Below are 13,102 nucleotides of genomic sequence, written 5' to 3'. Positions count from 1 at the left end.
TTGCCTGGAGAATCCCAGGGACGGGGGAGCCTGGTGGGCTGCCGTCTAGGGGATCGCACAGAGTCGGACACGTCTGAAGCAACTTAGCAGCAGCAGGTCCCATTTGTTTACTTTTGTTTTTATTTCCATTATTCTGGTAGATGGGTCGAAAAAAGATAAGAGTTTTATTGTGTCTGGTCTTGTATTTAGGTCGTTAATCCATTTGGGGCTTCTTTTTGTGTATCGTGTTAAAAGAATGATCTAATTTCATTTTTTTTTACATGTAGTTGTTCAGTTTTCCCAGCACCATCTGTTGAAGAGACTCTTTCCAACATCGTGTAGTCTTGCCTCCTTTGTCATAGATTGACCAAGGACAATCATTTTAATGACCCCAGTCAGCGGTCATTACTCGGTTGCTTGAACATCTCCTGGGATTGATTTTCTAATCCCTCAGTGGGCAGCACATTTATTTCTTCACTTGGTGATTAATGTAAAGGGTGAGGCTACAGGGGGAATGCAGAAATTATCCACCATTTTAGCTTGATGATTATCCTATGAGTATACAAATAGGCATCTGGTGAGCTCAGATTTTTTTTTAGTCATAAATGTGACCCTCTTAAAGTGTCCTTATCATGGGTTATGAAAGTTGGTCACCTAAAAGCGGGGAACTTCAAGTATTAAATGCCTGCTTTGTGTCCTCAGCTTGTTTTGTCTCATTTAATCTTCACAGAAGTCCAGGAAGGTAAAGATGATCACAGCTTCGGCTTTACAAATAGCATGAAGTTTAGTGGGGTTAAGTAATTTGCCAAGGAACATATGGCTGTCTTTCTACATGTAGTGTATTTAACTACAGAGAAATGGAACTGGTTGAAGGACAACAGAAAAATAAATTTGCCTATCGTGGGGGAAAGCAATGCAATGTCTGTTTATTGGAGAAGGGAAAGAGGAAGCCAATGGATATGAAATAGAAAGGGATTTTGAATTGAGAATAGAAAAGAATATTACTCATTCAGGAGACTGGCTATAATTCTTGGTGGGAAAGAGATCTCTGAGTTGTTTTTATGTTGTATCCTCTTTATTTGCAGTTAAATGTTACCTACTTTTTATTAATATTTGTCCATTTTTTACCCATATTACAAAATACCAATCTTACAAAACATTTTTATAAAATGAGGCAAACATTTTAACAACCACCATGGAGACAGCTGTTTTCATTTTAAACTCAAGAAAAGGTAGTCCTATTGTATTATTTGTTATGTGCATTGTACTACACTATAAAACTTAGAGTGAATTCATGACAAAGTGACTATAGCACTGAAGCTTGAAAATAAAGAAATGAACCATTTTAATGACTGTTGGCTTTCTAAGGTGACTATTTTGACAAAGTCACATGCTTTAGACTGCAAATTGATAAAACCTGGCAGAAACCTCTTTTGGTTGCACCCTCAACACAACTTGAGCCAAGCATTTCTTAAAAGCCATGTTTCCTGGCTTATCCAGTGTACTCACTTGATCAGAGGTCACATTGGTCACTGTTGGCCCTGAATACTTGAGTTGTTTCTATACATCTGCTCTGAAAAGACAAGCATTTGTTGCCATCCAAGATAACTGTGTTATGGGACTCCAAAAATCTTGTAAAAAGGAGTTCAGGATAAAAATAATATCAGAGATACAATGTTATCTATTCTGAAAAGTTTTTGAACATTAAGCTTAAAGCCATTTAATACCTTGTGATTTTGGTAGATATAACTATATCTTTAGGTCAGCATGGTCGTTGCCTGCGTGTGCTGTGAAGGTAAGGTAGGGATTCTGTTTGTTAATTTCGCTGTATACTTCATGGTTTGACAGTAAAGTGCTCATTATTCATGCATTTGCTTCCCCTCAATAAACATTTTATTCCTGGTATTATTCCTCAGGACAGGATTGATTTGGTCATCTTGGTCCAAAGGGGCAATTGGATACTTTAGGAAATATGGGTAAAATCCAGACTGATGGGAAGCAACTGTTCTGAGAGTTCAAAGAATTTTCAGCCTAGATGCATTTTACTTACTTCTTCTTGGCTCCATGACAGTTTAATTTGGGGTTAAAAGCAAGCTCATTTTACCTCCCCAAAATATTTCCTCAACTTAATTTACCAGGTTTAAATTTTGAGAAGAATAGTTCAGCCTCCCGGTATGGAGCATCTCAAGTTGAAGATATGGGAAATATAATCTTAGCAATGATTTCAGACCCTTACAGTAAGTATTGGTGTTATAACAGTGGGGACCTAGAATCTGATCCCATCCACTTTCTGTCACCTAAGCTGCTGAGTCCTGTTCTGCCCCATCCCACACACACACACGCACACGCACACTCACAGCTTTCTCTCCAGCTAAAAGGATGACTTGTATGTTCTCATTTTAGATCACAGGTTTTCAGATCCTGAGAGAGTAAATTACAAATTTGAAAGTGGCACTTGGTAAGTTGAGTCTTTCAATGTGTTTGTATTCATATTGTGGTATTTAACTCCCCTTATATTTTAGTGACTTTACTGACCCTTTTGGCTATCCATTTTTTTTTTTTTTTTTACTAGTACGTCATTCATTAAAGGAGATTGTGATTTAAAGTGAGCTTGGATGTTGGAATTAACATTTAATGAAATATTTGTATCCTTAGTCACTATGGCCTTAGGGACATCTTGTGTTCCTATCTGTGATTTTGATTTTAGCCTCTCTGAACTGTCCATCCTCGCTGGAAAACTTCCAAGGGGGAAAAATCACAGGGCTTAAAAGAGTTCACAAGGTTTTTACGGAGATAATTTTAAGTATGTTCTATGAGGTCCTACTTTGAAGCACGGGAAATAAGTGGGAAGAAGTATGAGGTGGTGGTATCTCTGTTTGTGATCACAGGTAGACCTGTTTGTACATCACTGTAGTGGCTTGCATGAGATTACTTGGTGCCTGAAGTGAACAGAAACTTCTGACATCTTTGCCCATTAGAGAGACACTGAGGCCTATTTAGTTGTGGGGAAAGTGACTCATTAAGAAAATGTCCTCAGAGTACTGAAAATAAAAATATGGGAGGAATAGAACATCAAAAGATGTCAAAATATAGAATAGGTGATTTACAAATGACTCATTAAGGTGTGGGAACTCCCAAGCATTTCCATAAACACTCTGTGATGCCTCCCTGTTTGATAGGGAAGATATTTTAATGGCAGACTTCTGACCATGTGCACGCATTACTGATGTGGGTTAATTACCAGCTTTATGGGAATCTTAAGTTTTTGCGGTCAAGCTGGATCTAATCCCCACTGGTGTACTGGCCGGATCAGAGAATAAGTTTAAACCTACCCTTCCTAGCTCTAGGAACTTACAGGCCATCAGGCTGTTGGGAGGAGTTTTCTTCCTATGAATTGATCTTGGGTTCTTGTGAGAGCAAGGAAGCAGCAGCTTAGCTGATAGGTGGTTTGCTGGGTGAGCAAGCTGTGCTGAACTTGCGTAGGCAGTTGCCTTTGTATAGTTAGTTACCCACCTAAAGAATACTTGGAACTATATACCCACAGAATTTTTGAAGTTACGAAGTACACTGAGCAGTATAACAAGTCTGTCGGAACCCCAAATGAAGAATAGCTCAAGTGCAAATAGGCCAGTTGTCTTAGGAGGGGGTAATAGGTCAGACTGCCTAGCATTAATCACATAAGCTGAAGTTTTGCTTGATCCACAGCAGCAAGATGGAACTTATTGATGACAACACGGTAGTCAGGGCACGAGGTTTACCATGGCAGTCTTCGGATCAAGATATTGCAAGATTCTTCAAAGGACTCAACATTGCCAAGTTGGTTTTCCTTAATCTCTATTAGACTTAACAGTCCCAAAGGGGATACATAGATGTTGTCATTTTTTTCCTCCTTACTGTTATTTGTCTCCCCCATTGTTTTCTGTTCGGTTATTTTTCAAAGGGGCGGTGCCGCACTTTGCCTGAATGCCCAGGGGCGGAGGAACGGAGAAGCCCTGGTTAGGTTTGTGAGCGAGGAGCACAGAGACCTAGCTCTGCAGAGACACAAACACCACATGGGGAGCCGGTACATCGAGGTAGGTGCTCGGCCTGACCGGCGACGTCCTGACAAGCCTGGCGTCCTGCACGAGGGTGCACGTCAGAAGGCTCAGAAACTGCATTTCATTTCCCTTTGTCTTTCCTTAGGTTTACAAAGCAACCGGTGAAGATTTTCTTAAAATTGCTGGCGGTGAGTACCTTCCATACAATGTGGCTATATTGAGAAGGATCTAAAATTTTACTTCTATACCAAAGGCAGATAAATACACTCATGATTGTTTTTTCACTCCCAATGAAACATAGGAATTGACTTTTATTCTTTCGATAGGAGGAAGAAATACCCAGCAGTATCAGGTCGTGTACTGTGTAACACTTGTCCTAAGGCTTAAGTCAACCAACTGTAGTTAAATAGCAGTTAAAAATACTTCTATACAAAGGCCAAAGGGTACGTGTAAAGTCATGTACAAAGGGAAAGAGTAGTTCATGAAAGAAATTAATAGTCTGAAAACTTTCAAACATCCATAACGGCCATACCTAAATACCTGGAATCGTTGCATATCTGCTTTTTTTTTTTTTTTGGCATATCTGCTTCTAATTTTTCTCTCAACTTCATAACTCATCAGTGGCCGGGAACATGGTAGCTTTCTGGCTTCTACTATTTTAGAATGTGTGATGTTTGAAGTAGTATGCTCAAAAAGAAGTAGGAATAGGAAGTCTATCTAATTGTGGAGTGATTTGTAACTTTAAAACCTAAAAATAACAGATACATAAAAAATGTCAACTGTGGTTTGTCCAACAGATGTTTTTCTTTCCTCATATTGCTTTAATTTCCTTTCTCCTTTTAGTATGTTATGAATATCTTCTTAAATATCTCAATTTTCCTCAATGCTCATTGCTGGGCTTCCCAGGTGGCACTAGTGGTAAAGAATTCACCTGCCAATAAGGAGAGGCACAAGATGAGGGTTTGATCCCTGCGTCAGGAAGATCCCCTGGAGAAGGAAATGGCAACCGACTCCAGTACTCTTGCCCAGAAAATCTCATGGATAGAGGAGCCTGGTAGGCTGCAGTCCATGGGGTCGCTACGAGTTGGACATGACTGAGCGACTTCACTTTCACTTTAGCACACACATGCAATTTACCATAATTTTTTTATAAAAATAATCGTATTGGAAACAAGCTCTGATTGCCCAACTTTTCACTCTATATGTTGCAGTGAATACTTTTGTATCTCTGTATGTGCCACTCATTAGGATAAATTCCTAAAAATGAGATAACTAGATCAAAAAATATGGACATCGTAAGGGGTTTTTGACACACATTGCCAAAATATGCCAAGGTGGCTTTCACTTAAATACAGAGAACTTTTATACCCCTTCATTATCATTTTATTATTTATCCCTTATAAAAATCTTTACAACTGTAAAACTTGTAGTAACAACATTGTGTTAATACAATCTGCTGGTATATTTCTTGCACTTATTTCTTGAAATGAACCAAGGCTTCCAAGTTCAAAACTTCAAGTTTAATAGGGTTTCCGATGTTTGATATTCATTGGGGATAAAGAATATTTTGAAGTGCTACGGTCTTGAGGTTTCATGGTAGATAACATTGTACATCACAGGTGGCAAAGTTGACCGAGTGTTTGAGTATTTGCTGCAAGGCAGCACTGGACAAAATGCTTTATGTTCAGCAGAGTATTGATAAATGTTGAAACTAGCTGCCAAATGTGTTCATTATCCTCTCTACTTGAGTATGTTTGGACCTTTCCTAATAAAAAGTAATTAGGAAAATAATAACAAAAATCACTAAGTGCTTTGTATGTAATCACTTATTCTCATAATTTATGAGGTAGGTAATTTTACTCCCATTTTACAGATGAGCAAACTGAGGTACAGAGGTTAAACTTGACTGAGGTCACAGCCTGGAAAATGATAAATAGCCACAGTTGCACCCAGGCATTCTAGCTTCAGGATCTGTGCCCTTAACCATTATGACTAGTTGCTTTTCCTCCAGGAATGTGTGTTAGTCCATGATTTAACTGTATGGCTACTTTCCTACATTAAGAGAGGTATTTTATGAAAATGGTAGAGTGGAAGTTGCAAATTAATTGCAAGAGAGTTCTGATTCCTGGGATGTTACTATGAATTCATGTGGTAGTGCAGGTCTTAATTATAAATTCAGGACATTGCCAAAGATTTCACTGTTTTATTTTGGTGGAGTTGCTGTCTTAACCATTTCTCCTGTGCTTCCTGCTGTTGGTGCTCCCAGGTACATCCAATGAGGTGGCCCAGTTTCTCTCCAAGGAAAACCAAGTCATTGTCCGCATGCGGGGTCTCCCCTTCACGGCCACGGCTGATGAAGTGGTGGCCTTCTTTGGACAGCATTGCCCCATCACTGGGGGGAAGGAAGGCATCCTCTTTGTTACCTACCCGGATGGTAGGCCCACGGGGGATGCTTTTGTCCTCTTTGCTTGCGAGGAATACGCCCAGAACGCACTGAGGAAGCATAAAGACCTCTTGGGTAAAAGATACATCGAACTCTTCAGGAGCACAGCGGCTGAAGTTCAGCAGGTTGGTGGCTTTGCATTATTTCTATCCTCTTTTTGTTTAACTAATTTATTTTTTAATTAAAATATAGTTCGTTTGCAATGTTTTAGGTATATAGCAAAGCAATTCAGTTATATATATGTATATTCTTTTTCAGATTTTTTCCATTATAAGGTATTACAAGATATTGAATATAGTTCCTATTCGTTATTTCTGATCCTACATTATTCAGTGTGCTAAAATAAAACTTGGAAATCAAATTTGGACATTACAGAAGTATAAGCACGTGAAAAAAATCTTACTCTAACCAAATGAGAGCCACTATTATCTTAATGTACACACAGAAAAAAATTCAATCTTTCATTCTATGTCTAACAGCAGCATATAATTCATTTAGAAAGTCTATTGTGCCAGGGTTTTTTGTTTTGTTTTTTTTTCCTATCATTAGAAATTTCTTAGTAAACATGCTAATAAAACAGTCAGTTTCTGATTGATTTCTTTAGAACTGGATATAGGGATATATGGTTTTAATGTCTTGCCAAATTTATTTCCCAAAAGGCTTGATCAGTTTCATACTGCTGGGAGAGTGCAAAGTGTCCTTTTGTCCTGTTGCTGTTCATCCCTTTCAGAACTGAGCACTCTTTTTGAGATGCGGCTGCGGCAGTCAATTCATGAAAACGTGCCAAGATCCAAGCATAAAACCATCTCTAGGGTCTCAAGCCTTTCAGCTGTTCTTCTTGACTTACAAGCTGATCATTTCACTGCAGGGGTCAGTTAGCTTTGCACCTGCGATCACTATAGACTGTTTCACATGGCTCTTCAACTTACTCTACTTGATTCGATAGTAGGATATAGTCATTTCGGTGATTTTCTTTGGTCTTTTTTGCAAGCAGTTTAGACACTTACTCTACCATTATTTCAGTGAGTTCCTAGAATGATTTTGTTTAGTTTCTGCAAAGCCCATTGTAATGATTTAAAATAATTCTCCAAAGTTAAATAGAACCATCCCCTGCTATTATATCAGATTGATTTTTATGCCTCAAATAAATGTAAATGAAATGCTACATTTATTCTGTGTTCTATTGTACTGGTGCTCTTGAATCTTAAACTATGAGCATACTTGTAGTATAAACAATTCTGTACTTGTTGAAAGTATCATAAATTCTGAATCTCTAAAATATGCTGAGCATGCTTAAGGCTTAAAACACCCTTCCCAAATTAGAGGTGGGGGGTGAAATTTTTATTTTAGATCTTTAATTCAAAAGACCTGTTTCATGGAAATCATGCCCTAGAATGTATTACCCCAGAGCCTTGGCTGCTGTGTATTTATTGGCTTGGATGTAGAGTATGCTGTCTCTATAACTCTGCCATAGGTGGTTTTGAGTGTAGGGGGGAGTTTTCCCTTTCCTGCCTCACATCTCTAATAATTTATTTAGTAAGTACTGAAGTAGTCTTAGACTTTCCGCTGTCTTTGTTACTAATAATCACTTAGGAACTTTTTACTTACCTTTTATTTGGCAGGTACTATAGGTGCTAGATCATTTCCTGTCCCAAGTTTGTTTATAACCGCATTTGTTTTCTATTCATGTTCTTCCCCCTAATGTTTATACTGTGTCTGGATTATTTGTATATTTTCTCAAAGTCTTGCTTTCTCTTTGGCTGTGTTGTGTTTACTTTTTATTGTTGTCACACCTTATTCACCTAGCAATTGGACAGGCTGTGAGTGAGGAAGTTAGGGCAGTTTGGGGGGAATTTATGGGTTGTCTTATATTTTTAGTTATGAGCCGTTAACTAGTTGGCCTCCCCTCATAGCTCAGTCGGTAAAGAATCTGCCTGCAATGCAGGGGAACTGGGTTCGATTCCCAGGTTAGGAAGGTCCCCTGGAGAGGGAAATGGCAACCCACTCCAGTATGCTTGCCTGGAGAATCTCATGGGCAGAGGAGCCTGTTAGGCTACAGTCCTTGGGGTCTGAAGAGTCGGGAATGACTTAATGAATAGACCACCACCACATGAGCTGATAAAGGTTACAGTGGTAAATGGTTCAGAAATCCTGGGGATTCCACACATGGCATTTGCACATGGACCTCCTCGTATTATCAACTAATAGGCATACTCTAAACTACAACAGAAGTAGACAGCAGCCTTGTAACATGAGTTTTGCCTGGGAGCAATTCTTTCTCCATTCCAAAATGTACCTGACCTCTATCCATTCTCAAGAGAGCTGAATTCCATAAATTTAAAAGATAGGATCCTCTTTTTTGCCACTGTCTCAAATTCACATGGAAATTGATTTTTATTTTCACTAATGGATTTTTCTTTTCAGGTTTATGTTATCTAGGCATTCTGCTTTATATATCATTATAAATGTGACATTTTAATATAATTGAGAGTTACTATTTGACCTGTGGTTCCTTTACTGTGTCGTTTTCTTTATATTTCTTGAGTTTGGAGGTGGAATGTGAAGATAATATTGAGAGAAGCACTATTTAATGAAGTAAAATCTAAGAGGTTGTCCATAAGTCCACATTTAACAATATGTCCTGAAAAGCGCAGACTTGAGTACTTTCTCAAAGCAGATGGTGATGCATTTGTCCAGGTTAATAAGTCAATCTAAGTTCACTGTGTTGTGTGTGGCGTATACCTCACAATGCCTCTAATAAAAGTGGGTTCATGCTCTCCCAGCTGAAAAGCATGAATGACTTTCTGCATGAGTGCTTCTCAAACTTTATTATGCTGGTTGATCATCTTGTTAAACTGAAGACTCATATGGACTGGGTCGGGGTGGAGCTGAGAGGATGCATTTCTAGCCATTCCCCAGGGACGCCAGCCCTGGCCTGCAGGCAGCATTGCAGTAGCGAAGCTCTAAATCACTTCTGTTTTGCACAGGTGCTGAATCGATTCTCCTCGGCTCCTCTCATTCCACTTCCAACCCCTCCCATTATTCCAGTACTACCTCAGCAGTTTGTGCCCCCTACAAACGTTAGAGACTGTATTCGCCTTCGAGGTCTTCCCTATGCGGCCACAATTGAGGATATCCTCGACTTCCTGGGGGAGTTTTCCACTGATATCCGAACTCATGGGGTCCACATGGTACTGAATCACCAGGTAAGAAAACCACTTACTGGGAAACTGATCTGCTGCTGCTTTTTAAAGACACTCCTCAGTAAACAAGTAACAAGTGTTCATCCATTTGTATAGTAAGTTTTGCAGGAAAAATTTAACTATAAATGCAAGAGATCTTCTAAGATGAGCTCCAGATAGAATGCTGGAGTTGGTACAGTAATTCAGATTCAGCTCTGATTACATTATCACATACATCCACCAAGTCATCAATAACGTCAGGTCGGAGAAAAAGACGTTATCCGCATTTTACTACTGCAACTACTGAATTCTGCTGGAGTGAGAAAGTCGTCATAAACAACATTTAAAAGCAATGAGCATGTCTGTGCTCCCAAGTATTTTGTATCCATAGATGATTTAGAAATGGCTTATTTCATGTAGCTATCAAATCACATTTAGTAGAGTGCAAACTCAGAGAGAACTTGTATCTATACCACTTGGAACAGTATGTGATCATAAAAGACATTCAGATGTATTAGTGTATTTGCATTCGAGCCAAGTCATTTGTCATGTCCGACTCTGCAACTCACCGGACTTCAGCCCTCCAGGCTCCTCTGTCCATGGGATTCTCCAGTCAGGAATACTGGAGTGAGTTGCCATGCCCTCCTCCAGGGGATCTTCCCGAACCAGGGGTCAAACCCCTGTCTCTTACGTCTCCTGCTTTGGCAGGCTGGTCTTTACCATTAGCACCATAGTTGTTGAGAATCCTCTATGAAAATCTAACCAGATTCTTATAGTTTGCAATATATATTCTAAGCATATTAAAAATAGGTCTCAACTTGGTATCTCTTGCTCTTTAAATAAAGTTAATTTATATTAGTTGCTGGGCAATTTGCCAGTATGTTGTGTTATCATAAGCAGGACAGAACTCTAAATATCCATATAGCATGTAATTCTAATTAAAATTTTGGAACTGTTTATTAAAAAGCTAAGTTGTATTTTTGAAAAGATGTTTTCTGTGCATTATAGTCTGAATATAGGTTTGTATTAGAAATACCCACTTTTCCTAAACTTCGAGTTTCCCACTTTCTATTTTCTTGTGAAGATGGGTCACATTCATAACCATAATCCTGTCTCACTGGAAACTGCACGCCACTGGGTATAGGGAACCAGAAGATACTGAGTCCCTGGTTGATGCTCCACCCTCACACGTCCTCACTCTCACAACACTTTTGAGCTGTGTAACTTTTTATCCAGCTAGGACTCCTCTCGGCATGCTTCACTGATGGGAGTCCTTTTGAATCAAATTCCCCACAAGCCAGCATCATCAGGGAATTGTTTGGGTTCTGAGTCACCATTTCTAGTAATCTAGGGGCTATTATTACTGTTTGATTAACAACCGTGGACAGATTTGCCTCTCATTGACCCTTGTGACCTACTGTGATTGCACCTGGGAGAAGTGCTTCTTTGATGATGGACAAGCTCTTAGCTGCCTCGAAGATGTTAGTTTTCCATCTTGGACTGGGTTTCCCTGGTGTCCTTAATTTCCCTGGTATGGTAACTCTGATGGTAACTTGCATGGTAATCATTTGCCATAACTAGTCCCTTAGAGACTTTAAAGAAACCCATAAAATAAAAAAAGAAGTCTTATAAGCCAGCTGTATCTTTTTTTTTCTCCCAGAAAATGTCTATGCTAAATAAGACTAAGGCATTCTGGTCCTGGGTAGCAGAGATCCACCAGCTTTGTTTTAAGTAGGATTTTTAGCAAGCTGTTAGTAACAGAGGAAATGTCTGTAGGCACCTGTTGGCCAAGGTTTAAAATGGAGATGCCAAGGGAGAGATGAGAAGGGCTCCCACGAGGCTGGTGCTCCAGCTCTCGCCGCCCGTCACCGCGCTCTGTAATCCCAGCTCCTCTCCTTCCCTGCCTGCAGCCCTCGCCCCAGTCTAGGTAGGCTTCAGGGAGGAGGAAGAGGGATGTTACACGTCAGGGAGGGGCAGACTTGGGAGCCCATAGCGAACACTGGTTTGTTCATTTTCACGTAGGAGGATGGGTAAAGCTCTAATCCTGGCTCTGCTACTAGCTTTTCTCAGTTGAGTGAGATTTAATCAGATTTTTCAGAAAGGGGAAAAAAACCCAGTGTACAGTCCTATATTTTGAAACCACAGTCACAAGGAGACCCTTTCAAAAACCCATAAATCCATTTCTAGTTTATTAAAAACCCACAACGGATCGCTTTCAGCTATGAGCTCTCAAAACTTATTTCTTCAAGGTTTTGTGGGCAGTTCTGTTGATTAGGTGATGAAACATAAGTCAGGTTTCAGTAGATCTTACTGTCACCCAGATTTTTGCGGCTAAAATGTCTGTACCATGGGTGATTGTCACTGTGCATGTTTTGTAAGCAACCACTTCCTTGTTGAAGGAGACAGTCTCCTTTTGTTTTTATTCTTCCTTACGCGCTCAGGGCCGCCCGTCAGGAGATGCCTTTATCCAGATGAAGTCTGCGGACAGAGCATTTATGGCTGCACAGAAGTGTCATAAAAAAACCATGAAGGACAGATATGTTGAAGTCTTTCAGTGTTCAGCTGAGGAGATGAACTTTGTGTTAATGGGGGGCACTTTAAATCGAAATGGCTTATCCCCACCGCCATGTAAGTTACCATGTAAGTTTTTCTTGGGTCTTGGCGCTATTCTACGCTATATGCTGGTAGGTGCTTAAGCTGCTTTCATAACTTTCTGTGCCCCTGGTTCTTTCTAAGGCAGGTGAGGTGGTTACATAAGGCTTTCCCATCTGAAATCGGTAGTATCTGATAATCATTTAAGACCTTGGTTGTGGACACCTGTAATTAGAGATGCTACAAATACCTCCTTTCAAATTATATTCTTGCTTTTCCAGTGATAAGCACTTGGTTTCTGAAGCTTAGTGTGCTCAAGATAAGCACTGACTCTGGGAGGCAACCTGGCTATGTAGATATTTTAATACGCATTTAAAGGTAAAATAAGTATGACAGATCCTTTTTGTTTTTTTTCTGCAACATATTGTGGGTTTCTTTTCTTTTTTTTTTTTTTAAGCAAAGGGTGATTTGATGCCCATTTTGCATTTTTAATTTTTCGAGCATTAAGTATTTGGGGGGAAGGATAACCTGAAGAGCATCTGTCTTGCTCTCTAAGATATCTAGAATGAGCAAGTTAGTAAAAACTAAAATGCGTAAATAAATTAGCCAAAGTTACCACTGGATCACAGGATCAGTGCTTAAATCAAGCCGTGCTGTTGCTCACTGGCACCTGGGTGCAAGCCATCTGGAATCCTGTTTGAGAGGAATAAGCCCTTTAGCATGGAGACCAAGTTCTGGTTCACGACTAAGGAACATTTGGGGATCTGATGTTCAAAACTTCAATTTCGTGACAAAGTTTTCAGTTTTGAATAAGACATTTTCTTAGTATGTTGGGTATGTTTAAAGAATGTAGCACTCAAAGTATAGTC

The 13,102-nt window shown here is 39.6% G+C and overlaps 1 protein-coding gene across 4 annotated transcripts in view; it reads left to right on the top strand.

Moving 5' to 3' along the window:
* The window catches only part of ESRP1 (epithelial splicing regulatory protein 1), a 57,264-nt gene that overhangs the window by 16,729 nt on the left and 27,433 nt on the right, over nucleotides 1-13,102 (top strand). For 3 of the 4 annotated variants that reach the window (XM_020873157.2, XM_020873156.2, XM_020873153.2), the window contains exons 5-12: nucleotides 2,118-2,216; nucleotides 2,383-2,437; nucleotides 3,685-3,795; nucleotides 3,920-4,052; nucleotides 4,162-4,204; nucleotides 6,283-6,584; nucleotides 9,447-9,665; nucleotides 12,083-12,281. In XM_020873157.2, coding sequence (XP_020728816.1) covers nucleotides 2,118-2,216; nucleotides 2,383-2,437; nucleotides 3,685-3,795; nucleotides 3,920-4,052; nucleotides 4,162-4,204; nucleotides 6,283-6,584; nucleotides 9,447-9,665; nucleotides 12,083-12,281 — 1,161 coding nt within the window. The remainder of the gene's footprint in view (nucleotides 1-2,117; nucleotides 2,217-2,382; nucleotides 2,438-3,684; nucleotides 3,796-3,919; nucleotides 4,053-4,161; nucleotides 4,205-6,282; nucleotides 6,585-9,446; nucleotides 9,666-12,082; nucleotides 12,282-13,102) is intronic. The other variant, XM_020873154.2, reaches the window with a different exon arrangement.

This window comes from Odocoileus virginianus, chromosome 15, assembly GCF_023699985.2.
Source record: "Odocoileus virginianus isolate 20LAN1187 ecotype Illinois chromosome 15, Ovbor_1.2, whole genome shotgun sequence".
Classification (NCBI taxonomy): Eukaryota; Metazoa; Chordata; class Mammalia; order Artiodactyla; family Cervidae; genus Odocoileus; species Odocoileus virginianus.
Note: the sequence above shows the minus strand (reverse complement) of the source record. Positions and strands in the feature narration are given on the sequence as shown.